General features: G+C 49.0%; 1 protein-coding gene across 1 annotated transcript in view; it reads left to right on the top strand.

Moving 5' to 3' along the window:
• The window catches only part of LOC102424833 (neuron navigator 2-like), a gene marked incomplete at its 3' end in the record, with an annotated part of 207,039 nt that extends 192,570 nt beyond the window's left edge, over nucleotides 1–14,469 (top strand). The window contains exon 10 of the mRNA XM_023758154.1: nucleotides 14,347–14,469. Within this exon, the coding sequence (XP_023613922.1) occupies nucleotides 14,347–14,469 (123 nt within the window). The remainder of the gene's footprint in view (nucleotides 1–14,346) is intronic.
• Between the last annotated feature and the right edge of the window lie 1,890 nt (nucleotides 14,470–16,359).

The following is a 16,359-nucleotide window of genomic DNA, read 5'->3' as shown; positions in this document are numbered from 1 at the left end:
AACAGATCTGTCCCACCTTTCAGTGAGAAAATTCTAGAGTGTAGACCTGATCACATTATCACCTGGCTCCACATTGCCTTCTCCGTATAAACTCTGTTTTATTTTCTATTGCTGATTAACAAGTGACTCCAAAACCTAGCTGCTTGAATCCACCATGTTCGTGTGCTCATGGGGTCTTTGCATCTGGAATTAGGACAGGTACAGTGAGAGGGCTGGTCTCTGCTCTACCTCATCTAGAGCCTCAGCTGGGAGCCACCGGGGCTGGTGCTGGCTTGATGCCTGGGGGTCCAGGTCATTCCAGAGCTTGTCGACTCATAACTGACACTTGGCCTGGGACAAATTAAAGGTAGGACACTCATGACCTCTCCACATGGCTACTTCACAGCATGGAGGCCCTAGGAAGGGTAGATTTCTTATCTGGGTCCTCAGAGCTCCCAACGGTGAGTGTTACAGTGAGCAAAGTGAAGCTGCATCACCTTTCATCACCCGCCCTCAGACCTCACAGAGTGTCACTATCACCATACTGGGTTCATCAAAGCAGTCAGCCCTCCAGATTCAGGAGGAGGGGACATAGGTCCTCTTTCTCAATGGGAGGGTGGCAAGGTCACCTTGAAGATCATGTGGATGGAGCAGGAGATATTGCTGTGGTCATCTTTGGAACATACAGCCTGCAATGTCCTAACCCTCTGTTGCCCAGCATGACATACAAGGCCATGTTGGTGTGTAAGCTCCATGGAAGCACAGACCTTGTCTGTCTTCTGACCACTATCTCCTGTGCCCAGCACAAAGTAGGCCTTCCCTTTTATTTGAGGGGCTAGTGAGTGATGGATCCACTTGCCGAGGCTCATTTCTGTTTATCTCCTCCTCCCCTCAAGGCCCAGCCCGCACCGCCCCGCCCCGCACTGGCATCCTGGTCCTGCCACTCTGGACCACTGACATCTTCCTTGATGTAGAACCATGTTCTTATAACTCTGTGCCTGTACACGCATCTGTTCTCTATCAACCACTCTGCACTCAGTTGCCACCCACCTGTCACAGTCCTTTAAGGATCTGCTGAGGCTAGGAAGCCTTCCTGGGCCACCTCAGCAGACATGGGGCTCCCTCCTCTGGGTTCCCAAACACCTGCTCATACCTCCCAGTTCTTTTTGGCTTTGTCTGTTTGTATAACAGTCCCCGAGACCAAGATACCCTTGAGCAGGGGGATGGTGTAATTTACACCTGCATTTCTAACTCCTGCCAGATGTACTGTGTATGCTCCGTAGTGGGTGTAGAATGAAGGGAGAGGGAGAGTAGTATTTATAGCCATAATGGCAGCCAGTATTTGTCGAGGGCTTTTCACATGGCAGGTACCTTCAAGTATTATCTCACTGAATCCTCACAGAAACCCTAGGAGGCCTATAACATGTTACCACCCCCATTGTACAGACGTAGACACTGAGGATGAGAGAAGTCACTTGTCCAAGGTCATACGGCTGCTACAGGGTGCAGCCAGTTTGGGGAAACTTGAGGACTCAGCCATTGAGGTCCAAGCCCCTTCCCTTTGGGTGCTGCCCCCCTGCTGGGTTTTAGGTTCTGAGACCCAAAGATGTACTATAGCTAGGTCCTAGAGAGCTCTAGAAATCCTAACCTTTAACCGGATTAATGGAATAATAATGTGGGAAGCAACAGAGTATCTACAAGTTAGACAAAGTCTGTTTTGTTCTCTGTGCCAGGTTTTAAGGGGAGCAGAGTCAGGCAGAGGTTTGTTTGGGGAAAGGGAACAGGAAGGTGAAGGGTTCAAAACCCAAAACATAATAGAAATGTTTGTAGAAACAAGTCTGCTTGATGTGGAAAACTCTGAGAAGAGGGCAGATCCCAGAGGACCAAACCTGAACAGCAGGTGGAGGTTAGACTTCAGTTTTTCATTTCCTAAACACAGGGATGACCATTAACCAGTGAAAGGAAAACATGCTGAAAAGCAGACCTGTCCAAAGCGTGCTGGGCTGTTCTTGCAAGGGCATGAGCCTCCTGTTCCTCAGAGTAATCAAGTAGAATCTGGGAACCTGTGTCCACATATTGCAGAAGCGATTTCTGTGTGAGGTGCAAGGCTGAGACTTGACCTTTAAAAGTTCTTCCTGGTCTAAGACTCATGGTATCCAGGTTCCCATAGGAACCACCGAGGCTCCAATGCCGATGGAGCAGAGCTGGGTGTTGTGTTCAGGAGAAAGAGGTCTCTTGGACAAGTCAGGCTTTCCCAGGTCGAGCCAGCCTGGGTGTGGTCACAGGGCACCAAAGCTGTTCATTCTGAAAATTATCTCACCCACATCCCCTTTTTAAAAACACAAAAATCTGCCCTAGTCGGTTTGGCTCCATGGTTGGAGCGTCAGCCTGTGGACTGAAGGGTTGAGGTTTGATTCTGGTCAAGGGCATGTACCTCGGTTGCAGGCTCGATCCCCGGCCCCAGTTGGGGCGCATGCAGGAGGCAACCAATCAATGTGTCTCTCTCACATCAATGTTTCTCTCTGTGTCTCTCTCCCTCCCTTCCACTCTCTCAAAAAATCAATGAAGGGGAAAAATATCCTTGGGTGAGGATTAATACAAAAATAAATAAAAATTAGAATCAATTTAAAAATAAACACAGAAATTGTGCACGCCTCCTTTTCCTGCTGCAGGTTCTGACATGGAAGGTACAGGAGTGGGAGGCAGAGTGGACTGTGGCTGTTGAGAATCGCTATGAGCTCAGCCACCACCCAGGCTGTCAGTGGAAGTCACACTCCGTAGGTCGTGTAGTGCAAACAGTAGTTATTTAAAGAGTAAAAACGTTGCAGTATTGAATGTGCTCACTCCAGCTGTGCAGGGTCTGGGAAATCCAGCTGTGCCCAGCCCCATTTGAAGAACTACGTCAGCTGCCCTGAATCCCATCCTTGTGCAAGTACAAGCATTTGAATAAGTTGAAAAGTGAGGAAACGTGTCAGGAACCCTGTTCTTTTTGTCTGTGAACACCAGACAGCTGTTATGACTGCAGTTCCTACTGCACTGGTGGAAGGTAATTTGAGTAGCCTGTAGGCAACAGGTTTCTTCCTTCCTGCTCTCAAGGCCACTGGCCTGTGCTCAGGTCCCCGTTAGCCTGCCCTTCCCACCAGAGTGGGGCAGCTGCTACTGGGGGGACCCTGTCGCTCCCGGTGACACCACCCTGTGCTGCTCTTTGTGCACAAGTGAGCTGATGGGCCTGGGTGCTTGGCCACGTGGCTTCTGGGTGTCTCATGCCCAAGTCACCTCCAGCAGCCGTCTTGCTGTGAGGAGGGACATGCTCGTCCACACAGTCGGTGCTACGCCTGCCACTGTTTCAAAAACGCCAGTGGCACCATCCAGGCCCATACATGTTGGAATTCTAGGAGGAAACAGTTTTTACCTTTGGTTTAAAAGGTAAATTTATAACATCAAATATGCTCTTTCAAACTCCAGCTCCACCCTGGACATGGGCCCACTCCCACTGAGAGCCAAGGCTCCAGGCCCCTGGGTTCTGTTTCTGAGCCCCAGGCATGTGAACACGTGGGAAAGCGAGCAGGGTCAGGCCTCCTGTGTTGTCAGCTGTTGTATGCATTTAGAGGCAGGGAATTTGAGCATCCTGGGGTCACCCAATTTTGCTTAATCCCCATGCTTGAAGGCAGAGGCCTATATATTTCTTTAGTAGTATATGTACTGAATCCCATTTAGAATGAGTGTCCAGCATAATGATACTCTCTTTTTTTTTCCAGAATAATGATATTCTTAATGAAAATGTTACCTGGCAGAAATTTAGCATCTAAGGCCACACAGTGAATTCACTGTGCATTGTAGGTCCTTTGCATTGGCATGTTTGTCTGTGTGACCTCTCTAACTTCCTTGCCCCAACCCCAGGGGCACCTGCTCACCCTTCCAGGTGCCACTTGAGAGTTCCTTCCTCAAAGCAGCCCTTTCTGGCCTCTCCCTGCTCTGCCCCTTGCTGAACCCCATGCAACATCTGCAGGCCTGTTTCCCCCAAACAGACACTGAGCCCGCTCGAGGTCAAGGACTTAGTCTGATTCTCATTCCCAGCACACGGGCCAGGGCCTGCCCACAGTAGGGGCTGCATAAATGTTTATTGAACAGATGACACCACCTCAAAACGGGCACCATCTCGAGGGCAACGGCCTGCATGTGGCGCTAGTGCAGCCCCTTGGCTGCTTCCAGAAACGCTGGCTGGGGTTGGGAGATGCCCCCGAGGCTGCTCTGCACCTCCGTTTGCAGAAGGGGTTAGTCACCTTCCTGCCCCACTGTTCTCCGTGCATCTTGACGGTTCCTTCAGCCGCAGCCCTGAGAGGACAAGGCGGAACTTGCAGGGGCCCAAACCGAGCGCCAGCTGGCTTCTCGCCAGTTGGGTCGCGACTATGGCTGTAACCTGGGGGTGTCTCCATGAAACCAGACGAGGAGACACTGGATGTCTGGCTCCCGCCCCTGGGGTGCTTGTCATCCCTGAGAGGTAACACACAATCCTAAAACCATCATAAATTCCGCTGACCTAATGGGGAACGCGGACTTGTGTCCTAGAGCACTTTGGGGCTGGGAAGGCGCGTCTGGAGTCACAGGAACGATAAGGTGCAGCAGCGTCCAGACGGCCGGTGAGCACGTCTCTGTGGATGAGAAGTGCCTGGGAGGAAGGATATTTTGACAAAGGGGGAGGCTTTTCCAGGGGACTGGCATCTCATGACACCCCTGCTGCGCTGCCCACACATTGCCCAGTCTCTGCATTCAGCGTGCCGGGCGCTGCTCACTCATGCTTCCTCATCTGGGCGTCCACAGCTGCACTGTTCTGAGGCTTGTAGGCTTGTATGTCCAAGACCATGAGTTCATTGATATTTTGGAAAAACCTTGGAGTCCTCACAATGCTTATCAAGCCTTAATGTGAGATGGAGGGGCCCTCAGAGATCAGGTACTGTTAACATGCACATTGTCCCCTTAAATAGAGGGCCAAGACTAGTCATGGTGACGATTTGAAATTTAAAATTATATTATGGTGACTATTTGGCTGTTAGGGAAACTGAGGCCAGTCTGGCTCACAGTTCCTCCATCCAGGTCTCAAGATTTAAGTCAGCATTTCTGATTCTCACTACCTGCAAGAAATTATTTGCACGTCTGTTAAAATGCTGGTTTGGCCCTGGCCGGTGATGCTCAGTGGTTAGAGTGTCAGTAACCGAAGGGTCACAGGTTGGATTTCAGGTCAAGGGCACGTACCTGGGCTGCAGGTTTAATCTGCACCCCATGGGTGTGTGTGGGGGGGGGGCAACCAATCAATGTGTCTCTCTCACAGTGATGTTTCTCTCTCTCTCTCTCTCTCTCTCTCTCTCTCTCGCTCTCTCGCTCTTTCCTTCCCTCCCTCTCTTCCACTCGCTCTAAAAATCAATGGGGGGAAAATGCAGGTTTGGGGGAAGGGATGAATAGGGGGAGGATGGCATTTTTAGGGTAATAAAATTCTATCTGTATGATACCATGATGGTGGGTACATAATATGCATTTGCCAAAACCCATACAACACACAGTGAACCCTAATCTAAACCATGGACTTTGGTTAATAATAAGGTATGAATATTATTAATGACATTGCTAATAATTAATGTAGTCATTCATATCAAATAATGCATCAATATCCGTTCATCAATTTTAGCAAATGCATCACACTAATGCAAGATGTTAATAGGGGAGACTGGTGGTAGGAGAGAGGGAGTATATGGGAGCTCTACTTTCTGTGCAATTTCTCTATAAACCTCAAATGCTCTTAAAAAAAAATAGAGCAGGGTCTGGGCCCCACTAATGACATTCTGCCTCTGTGAAGCTGGGGCCTGGAAATGTGCCCTTTCTTCCTCGGGTTCCCCAGGTGACTCAGGTGTGTTCCAGAGGTTTGAGAATTCCTGGCCGTCCGTCAGCCTCCTTTCACCGTCTGTTTCATTCCAGGAAGGAGCTTAAAGGGGCTTTGTCTGGAGAACTGTCTCCTGTGTGTTAGCATGTGTTTCATCTTTCAGTGGGTGGACAAAAAGCTTCCTGTGCTGGTGCGAGAGGCGCGGCTGCCACGCCACGCTGACAGCGGAGCCACAATAAAGAAAATCGGGGCCAGACCACGTTCCAGACGCGGGGCTGTCAGATTCCCCGCGTGTGCAGCCTCTGCCCGCTCCCATTTCAAGCAGGCATAGTGCCGGACTAGTCTGAAAAGTGTGCGTGTGTATCAATCCAAATAGGAATGATGGATCCACTCTTGTTATAATCCCTGGCTCTCTGTGTGATTGTGTGTTTTATTAGTAAAAATGGTGGATTTTTTACATTAAAACACTTTTGGAGTTGATAGGTGCAGAGACACTTAAGGAGGATAAACTGCAATGCTGTGGAAATGAGTGCCATGTGGGATTTTGTTAAACGTGTGAAATTCCACCTGGTATTTTGTGAAAGTCACACAGACCCTGGCAGCGTGTTTCATCACCAGGCAGGAATTTCCCCACTTGCTCAATCCCTCCCCCGCTAGCAGTTTGGCGAGAGCAAGCCCAAACCCAAAGCGGTGGTGAGGTTGGGTGGTGAGGTTCAGCCTGTGTGCAAAAATTCAGGGTGACGTGTGAGTTACAGCAATGCCCTGGGCACGGCTGAGTCAGCTCAGAGCAAACACAGCCCAGAGCCTTGGGGTGTGGAAACTCACAGAAAGTGTTGAAAGGCCCATCTCCGCCAGGACCGCCTTCTGCCCTAGTTCAGGAGAGGGGGCCCAAGCATGGGGTTTGGGGAGGGGTCTGTGAACCTGACTCACACCGGATGCATGTTTCGGACAATATGTGAGATGGTTCCCATCGCTTTCAGTGGTTTCCCAAAAGGGCCCATACCTTAAGAAGATTTAGAATTTCTGCTTCAGATTACGGTCACTAAGCAGTTTGGGTCGTATAAAGAGCTTGTTCCTCTATTGGACGTGTTGTTTTTAAATACGAGATGTGCCATGCTACTGAAATATTGTGTAAACTATGACATCTACACAAAACATAGGAATGAAAGGGGACACGATAAGTCTACACAGAAGAACTTCAGTTTCCCCTGTGGGTCATCTGCTTCACATACAGGGCCCAGCGCTTCCCACTCTCTACGTGTACTCAAAGCTTGTTGCACTGCAGCATCTGATTCAGGAGGTCGGGATACTGCACTTCTGCAAGGTTGCCAGGCGATGCTGAAGCTGCTGGCCCCTGGTCCAGGTTTTGAGTGGCAGGTAGAGGGCCAGGCACGTGACCCCAGCAGTGTACCTTTGCAGCACTTACCTTTAGGAAATGAAGTCTGTGGCACACCCCCCACCTCCCAGTGAGGCATCAAGGAGGCCCTGAGACACTGTGACACCTCCTTCACTCAGGCTTGCCTTCTCCCGCAGCTGCCTCTGTCCCCATGGCCTGCGGGAGCTGGGCTCTTGTCTGACTAGCTTAGCAACGTCGGTGCAGTGCTCCCCTGGGAGGCATGCTCTGTGTGCTCTGTGACTGGCTGGCTGGAGTAGGCTCCAGACCTCCTGAGCCCGGTCCCTTCTGTGGCAGCTTGACTTCCTGCCACACCGGGATCAGAGAGCACTCCGGGTTTTCCCTGCCACCTGGTTGCTTCTCAGCCGGGACTCCGTGAGATGGAAAGGAGGTGCAGACCAGCCAGGGCAGGGGCCGCTGTCCCCTGAGCTGTGGATATTCCCGGTTGGTGGCTCAGGGCCATTGGAGGAGCTCCCCTGCAGGGACAGTGTTTGCCATGGTCCTGGTCTGTGCTTTGGGCCAAGGTGGCTCCTGGTGTGGCCTCGGGGGGCAGCTCCAGGCTTGAGCAAATAAGGGAAGCGCCTGCTAGAGATGAGAATTGAGCTCCCACAGCCTCCTAAAAGGAGTCAGATCCCAGCGTGGTGATGAACTGAAGAGCCAGCAGGGCTGCCAGGCGCCCCAGCTCTGCATCCAGCAGAAAGGTAGGAAACTGCTCGGGTTCGCTAGGCCCGTCTCCCCTCTGCCGGCAGAGTCCCCAGAGACGTGAAAACAAATGTTTCTCGAGTATCTGTATTGTCCAGGCCAGGTTATTTATGTTAAAGTCCTGTTGTTACAGGGAAAGACCTGCCAACCTTGGGCTTTCTCTCCAAAGGCTGCTGTTGGTTTTGTTTCATTGTGTATACGTTTGGGATGACCCATAGCAGAGAAGCAGCACCATGTTCTCTGATCACAATTCACCTTTATTTGGATTAAAAATATTAAGTATATCCTGAGAGGAGGGTATGAGAATCACTCTGCAATGTGTCTCTGTCCTTGTCATTTGGGGTGGAGGCGGTGGACAGGGGTAAATGAAATATGCCATATTTGCACAAGTTCTTGTGCCTAAAAATGTTGAAGGTTTTCCAGGTGTTTCCTTGATAAAATTTTAAGTGTTCGCCTAAATTTGAGTGTGGCGGTTCTATAATTAGCACTGACAAATCAAGCCCAGTTTTGCCCCAATCATCTTTTGCATTTCAAATGCATTCTCTTCTACCCTTGAGTCAAACATAGCAGCTTCTTTTCTGTCATAAAGATCTGCTTTCTTCACAAAGATTCAGGCGGCTTTGTTAGAGGAGCTTGTCCATTTGTCCTTCTGTGACCCAGAGTGAAGTTTGCTCATCTGACTTCCAAGAGGCCCTAAACCAAAGGGATCCTTTTACAGGTTTGTCCAGAAACTCAATTTACATCCTAATGAACTTGGAGAATGAATGTCAGGCCGCATTGTGAGGAGTAGAGGGCAGCACTATGAGAGCTGGTGTTGTTTGGGACTTGGATGTTGGTGAGAGGCTCAACTTCAAGGCTTTCGTCAGCCCACATCGTTTCTTTCAACCTCGCGTCACAAAGTATGTGTTGATATAAGTGTTCACTTTTTATATTGATATTGGCAAGGGAAATTTTACATGTTTCTTTCATTCTATTTTCTTTACAATGTTCACAGTTGAACCAAAAGTGTGTCCAGAAAACATAGACAGGCTGACGTGTCTTTAAAGAAAAGCATTCGTCTAGGCTTGATTTTTTTCTTTCTCCTGTTTGCACTGCTTTCATTTCTCGCATCCGAGGGATTCTTAGATTTTTTTAATGTCATGCTCTGTTAGCAATGCGCTGAACTAGATCAGGCCAGTAAGTGTTTCTCACCCTCCCGTCCCCTCTCACCTTCCCAGTTCCCGACCGAAGGAAGGTGGTTTCTTTTGAGGTCAGTGAAGGTCTGTTTGTCACCTTCGCAGGCCGTGTGGAACTGTGAACCCTGAAAACAAGGAGCCACCTGTCCCTCCTTCCCAAGGTGACGCACTAGGCCAGCCCCACTGGTTTCTCATTGTTGCCCCATTAAGTTTAAAAAAGAGGAGAAATCTATGAACTGAACGTTGGACTCAGAATCTAGTGCATTTGTTCTAACAGGTCCTATGAGATGTGAGAGCTCCTTCGTAGCTAGTGTCAGTCACAGGGGAGGCACCTATTTTGTTGAGAAACAACGTCTTGTCATAGGCACGTCACCCCCACAGACCTCTCTTGGCTGGAGGGATGGTGAGGTCTACCCTGCAAGTCTGGTCATTCCCCAGAGGCCTGGGGTGACTCAGGGAGGATTCGGGCAGATGGTACATCCTGAAAAATCTGTAGAAGGGAATAGCAGTGAGAAGATGCTCACCAAAAATGGAATCATGAGTGAGGGTTCCCTTTGAAACAGAAGCCAGAACCTGCTACTCATTGGCTTAGTACCTTCATCGCGCCCCAGGTTTGCAGGCAGAGGTCTCCACCCCAGCTGGCATGCAAGCCCTTCCTGACTGTGCCCCAGTCCCCACGCAGCCCAGCTATGTCTTTGCTCCTGATGTTCCAGCCACGGTGAACTACTTACCCTTCCCCCAACTTACCCTCCCCTCCCTTTCTCTTTGCTTTTGTCCAGGTTATCCAGGTACCTAGATGGATGCTCCTCCTCTGGCTGGCAAACCCCTCTGTGGCACCTTCCCCATGTGCTCAGGGCCTGGTGTACATCATCTGTAATACTGCTCTTCACCTAGGAGTGGTTACCTGTTCTGTGATTGAGCCCCTTGTAGGCTTTGAGCTATGCCAGAGCAGGGCTAGAACTGGGTCTTTCCATCCCTGTACCTGGCGCAGAGCCTGGTGTTGATGGAACTGAAGAGGGAGACTGTAATGCAGTCACTGCACTGTGATAAGCGTTCCCTGGGAGGGGAATATGGAATCCTTCAGTTGCTTGGCCGCTCAGGCAGGACCCCGTCGAGCAAATTCTAGGATGTTACCAGCACCTCGTTAGGCTCTAGCACTAGTAATTTATTTCCCCCAAAGAGAAGGAAACCAGCACAGGGCTCAGGATTCAGTCCCTGGATCGGCTGGTTCCTTTCCTCGTGACCTCAGGCAAGTTATTTCATCTCCACTCTACGTGCGCCTCCCAAAAGCTCCCCAAGATGGAGTGCAGCCATCACTCCCGCCCTCCTCTCCCCCGGAGCCTTCAGAAACACCAGCCTTTCTAACTGCTGGGCAAGGGCTGGTGTTTCAGAAGAACATGCCAGTGATGGCTTCCCTTGTAAATTATGCTTTCTTTCCCCTGTAAATTATGATTAACTTGATCAGAGCAGTTTACATTAACGTGTTCTGTAGACAATTCCTATGCAAACTTGGGTTGAACAAAAAAATGTATCTTTGTATTGAGGCTGGAGGGTTACTGAAAAATATGTACCGAGCTTTTTTGTAAATCAGACTGTTGTAATCGGTGGATAATAACTTAGAAATAAGTATGTCAAATTAGATTATTGAATGTGAGGCTGATTCTAGTGACAGCTATCCCCAGTGCTATGCCGTCTGCTAATGAGAACATTCAACAGAATTTATTTTGAATAGTATAAAATATATAGGATTTAATATATTGAATATATTTCTACAAACCTCTAGAAGTAAATTCTCTCTCTCTTCCTCTCTCTCTCTCTCTCTCTCTCTCTCTCTCTCACACACACACACACACACACACACACACACACACACACCCGAATGAATGAAATAGATTTGCAATAAAACTGAATTATTATCAGATGAGTTGTATTCAGCTCCCTAGCTTTCAGGTGCATTTAAGAAGGTAGAGGATCTGGATTTAGCCTTGCATTTCCCTTCATCTCTGTCTAAACAAAATTGGAATTCCCAGCATCAGTTGACAAGCCAAGTTATCACATCAGTCCCACCCTCCAGGGCCCTCCCACTGTCATTGGTGGTCATTTTTCAACCAAACTATATTGCAACTGGGTGTTGCCGGGCTGGGCTGCAGCATGTCTCCGTGTCCCATCTCGGGAATGCTGACCAGGCTCTGTGCTCTGCCCTTCACAGAAAGCCAGGAGTGTTGTGTGTGGGCCTCGTCTACATGCCCGGGAACGTGTAATTGCCCAACTGCGTGTGTTGTTTCACCGGCAGTAACAATCCGGCAGGGAAGTGCATGCTAAAGTTAGCTTGTCCTTTGACAAGATCTCCCCAGTTGAAAATGTTTTGTTTATCTATATGCTTGAAAGGATTTTACTGACATCAAATTAACTGCCTTGCTTAATGGTGCAAGATTGTGTTTTGAAGAGCTTCCACTGAATTGTCCTTGAAAGGACATTTGCTCTAGCAAGTCTAGCCTCTGGCAAAGTTCCTGCATCTGGGTGGAGGTGGTTTTCTCTGCATGTGCGAGTTGTAGGATGTGTGCATGTAGCCCACCGCTGGACCACGAGTCACGACCTCTGTTGGATGGGTGGGTGGAAGGATGCACAGACAGGTGGACAGACTGACAGGTCGTTTACTTTGCCTTGCCATGTGTCTTAGATGTCAAGTTTGCTGACATTTAAGAAGAAAGAAAACCTGTAATTGGAATCCTTCCAACAAGTTCTTGCTAAACCCCACCCGATGACTATGTTTTTGGGCTTCACTCATTCAACAACAATAGTATTTAATAAGCACTGAGGATGTGTTAGGCACATGGGATACAGCGTTGAACAAAATAAGAATAGTCCCTGCCTTCAAGGAAGTTACTGTCTTATATGGGAGAAGCAAGCATTAAAAAGTAATAACACAAAAGAATTAGTTAACTCTGTCATCACTTTTTAAAAATTAATATATAATTTATATACCATAAAATTCACCATTTAAAGTACAAAATTCAGTGGTATTTGTTTATTTAGGCTTAAACAACAAACATTTATTTCATACACTATTGGCATCTGAGAATTTTAAAAATCAAGGTGTCTGAAGATTCGATTCATGGTGAGGGCGCCCTCCTGGCTTGCAGACAGCCATCTTTTTGCTATTTCCTCGGGAGAGAGGGTGAGAGAGAGATAGAAGGAGAAAGAGGGGGGAGAGAGAGAGAAACATCGATGTGAGAAAGAAAAGTTGATCAGTTGCCTTCCTTACACACCCGACCAGGGACCAAACCCACAACCCAGGTATGTGCCCTGACTGGGAAGTGAACCGGTGACCATTTGGTGCACAGGATGATGCTCAACCAACTGAGCCATCCAGCTGGGCTCTTATGTCATTTTTAAGAGTGGAAAAGCTTTCCCAGAAGTCTCCAGCAGACATGACTTCACTAGCCAAATTTATATCATACAACCCATTTCTAAACTAGTCAGTGGCAAGGCGGATAGAAGTCCTATGATTGGCTTAGACTAGTCAAGATTCATGGCCCTCTCACCCTCCCTGAGAAGAACAAAATTAGGAGGAGAGTGGACTGGGAGGGCAGTTTCGGTGGTTTTTAGTCTATTCACAGAGTGCCGTTTGTCGTTAATATGGAACAGTTGAATGAAAAGCTCAGTCTGTCCTGTTGTGTGGTTGGCACAACCACAAACGATTGGTTTGACTGACTCCTACAGTTTCCATTACGTTGGCATTGCATTGTCTGTGGTCTTTAATGTCATAACCGGGGGCAAGGGGAGACATCGGAGTTCAATTCAGGCAGGGTGTCGTGGAAGCTGCGCTACGGGAAGTTCTCTGTCCCGTCCTGGGAGTTCCTTCTCGCTCCAGATCACTCCCTTGAGCACTCTCTTCTCTGCCCCTAACTTGAACTTCCTGGTCCTGGGCAACCCCTGTAGCACCTTATAATTCCGTTTTCTAAGAATATGTCACAAGAAGTTCCCAAACACGAATTGAAAACCGTTAGGATCTAACCCGTATATTCTAAAGCTAAAATATTAGATGTTGTGGCCCTAACCAGTTTGGCTCAGTGGATAGAGCGTGGGCCTTCGGGTTCGATTCCTGTCAAGGGCACATACCTTGGTTGCAGGCTCCTCCCCAGCCCGGGCCCTGGTCTGGCACGTGCAGGAGGCAACCAATAGATGTGTTTCTCTCACATTGATGTTACTCTGTCTTTCCCTCTCTCTCCCCCTCTCCCTAAAAATCAATGGAAAGATATCCTCAGGTGAGGATTAACAACAACAAAATGTGTGTGTGTGTGTGTGTGTGTGTGTTAGATTCTGTGAAGGAGCCAAGGTAGAGGTGTAAAGCTGCTTCGGACCTGAACCACCTCCTACTGATGACTCAGGAACTGGTCTAGTCTATGGACAGTCATCCATCTATACAGAAAGTCCCAGGGGTCACCCCCCTTCCCTGGACAACACCGATTTCATCAGAAGATAGTATTGTGGCATCACCGAGAGATCTGGAGAGCAGTACATTAGCATTCGTGTTATTCAGAGAGCTTTGTGACAGTCACCTGAAGACATCAGTGTCAAAGGTGAATGTACCATCGTAGATACTTCAAGATGATGACAACCCTGATGATGTCTTTCCTTTGTAGGTTCCACTGCACATTGCAGAGCACTTTCATAGGCCTCATCTCACTAATCCCCACCTTTGCCGTGTAAGGCGGGAAGGCTGTGATATCCCCATCCTTTAAAGGAAAATCCCAGAGAAGTGACTTGCCTGTGATGGCAGAGGTGCCTCTCTTATCCTCTATCCTTTCTTTCCGCCTCTCTCAAAAGCTTGCCTGCATTCTCCAGGGCCCTGTTCTATACTGTTTCCTATGATGTACTTATGACTTGTCAGTTTCATTCACAGTACTTGGGTAAAAAAAAAACCTGCTTGTATAATAGCTGACGTTAAAAAGAATGTCATGAACACACCTGGCAGTTAATTTTATTCACTAGTTCCCTTCTGCTTCATGGATTCCTGTAAGTCTGGGTTAATTAAGCTGAGTTCTATTTTTGCTAGCGAGCTGGTGATCCTTTGGGCTGACTCGGCGGCCGAGTGAGCCCTGGGCTGCGATCAGTGACGGAGCCTCGATGAAGCCTCGGTGCCTTCCCTGGATAGGAGCGATGAGACTGTACGAGACTTGCTTTTGACCATACGTTTGCATCCTCCTCTTCTTTTAAAGGTACATGACCGATGGCGGACTTGGCCTCTACACCCGCCGCCTGAACCGGCTCCCTGATGGGATGGCTGTAGTGCGGGAGACCCTGCAAAGAAACACCTCCCTGGGCCTCGGAGACGCCGACAGGTAAGCAGCTCCACTTGGGGTTGGCCAGGCGCAGGGGTCCTTCCACAGCGGCCCGAGAAATGAGGGTGGTGATATCAAGAGCGAACAGGTGCTGCTTCACCCACGTGGAGGTTGGAGGCCCAAAGCCGTGCCTGGGGTGAGCAGCGGGAACAGCAGGAAGGAGAGGGCTGAAGGGTGCTCCAGCTCTGCTCTGCGTCGGACGGTGCTTCTGAGAGCGAGAGCGCAGGGAGTTCAGGCTGGAGTCCTTCGTTGTTGTTTTGACTGTTGCTATGCCTCTTTGTCAGCTCAGCAGGCCCCCGGGATCTGCTTTCCTTCCTCATGTGGCAGCTTTCTAGGCATTGCAGCTTGGCACAGTCCCTCGGGATGCACAGGTGTGTGTGCAGACGGGAGCTCCGGCCTCAGCTGAGCTGGCCTCGCCGTCAGTCTCCCGTTGCCTGGTATGGGAGGCAAGGCTTAAGTGTTCGGATTTATACACCTGCCCTGAGATTAGAGCCTGAGCAGTTGAGGTTATAGGGCGTCACCGGTCTTCATTGCTGCTACCGTCAAAGACGAAAAGAGCTTCAGAGAACACTAGAATAGAGAAAGAGGGATATTTGGCATCCAAGTTTCTAGTCCTTACTCTGACGCAAACCTATTCTGTGACCGTGAGCAATTATTAAAGAAGAGGTTTGGGCCGTTGTGATTCCCAAGACCCCTTCGAGCGCCGCTGTGCTGTACCTCTAGACGTCAGCACCTTCAGTGACCTGTCTGTGCCAGGATTTTTCTGGCGTACTTGACCTCTTTCCGCACCTGGGCTGGTGAGACATACCGTGGAGTTTAGATGTGAGGGGTGCTCACCCCCAGGTGTTGGAAAGCCAAGTATTTGTAGCACAAGCCCAGCTTCTTGTCTTTCTCTTAGCAGAGCACACTGTTTGCCAGGGGACTTTGTGGTTCTCTGGCTTCAGAGGACTAGGGCAGCAAACTAAAGAGGCAGACACCCACCGAAGGCACCCCCAGAAAGGGGATCTGCTGAAGGGAAGTCCTCACATTCTCTCAGGAAGGCTGGGAAGCTTCGGCTGATGGAGAGAGCGCTGCATTAGTGTGGGGAATGGGGACCTGGCCCGGGCTCTGCCACCGACTATAGTCTGTGCTACTCAGAGTCTACCCCCCCCCCCCCCCCTCCGCCCCACCCCCATGGGTCCAGGGTGCTGATTTGTACCAGAGATGACAAAAGGCTTTCCACGCCAATGCCAATTCGAGTCGGTTGTGTTCCTGTAATTACTTTTTTTTTAAGGAGTGGTTTGGAGATTCCACAGAAAGATGAACCATGAGAGGGCTCTTTCTAAAGGTAAAGCTCTCCAGAAATAAAATCTTTAGAGTAAATATTATCTGGGGGGAAAATCAGCTGTTGTGACACTCCCACTGGAGATTTCACAATCTCGTTTGCTTGTTTGTGCTCTGCTGTAAACACGCAATTGGTTACTAAATCCATTAGCATGAAGTGCAGGCCTTACAAGGTATGTCTCCCCTTGTAGCAAAGGAAGAATCTGCACTAGGCAGTTTAATTTAATGCTTCGTTGCAGGGCTAATGGAATTACCACAGATCACAGCTGAGCTTGGTTCTGCTTTTGGAGCGGAGGGTTTGGGTGGGGGCTGGAAAGATGATAGCACCTGTTATGTTTTTCTAGTCCAGCCTCTATGCATAGGCTATGTGCTGGGACCATGCGGACAGCAGTGTCTTCTGGTCTCCCCAGATGTGAGACTAAGTGGCTACTGACCACTTTAAAGAAGACTCGGTGCTTTAAAATAGATTATAATGTATAAGTTTCTGCTCATAATACTGACTTAGCATGAAATTGCTATCAGAAATTAGTCTTACTCAATATGGGAGAAAGAAATATATCACTTGTC

Source organism: Myotis lucifugus, unplaced genomic scaffold, assembly GCF_000147115.1.
Source record: "Myotis lucifugus unplaced genomic scaffold, Myoluc2.0 scaffold_124, whole genome shotgun sequence".
Classification (NCBI taxonomy): Eukaryota; Metazoa; Chordata; class Mammalia; order Chiroptera; family Vespertilionidae; genus Myotis; species Myotis lucifugus.
Note: the sequence above shows the minus strand (reverse complement) of the source record. Positions and strands in the feature narration are given on the sequence as shown.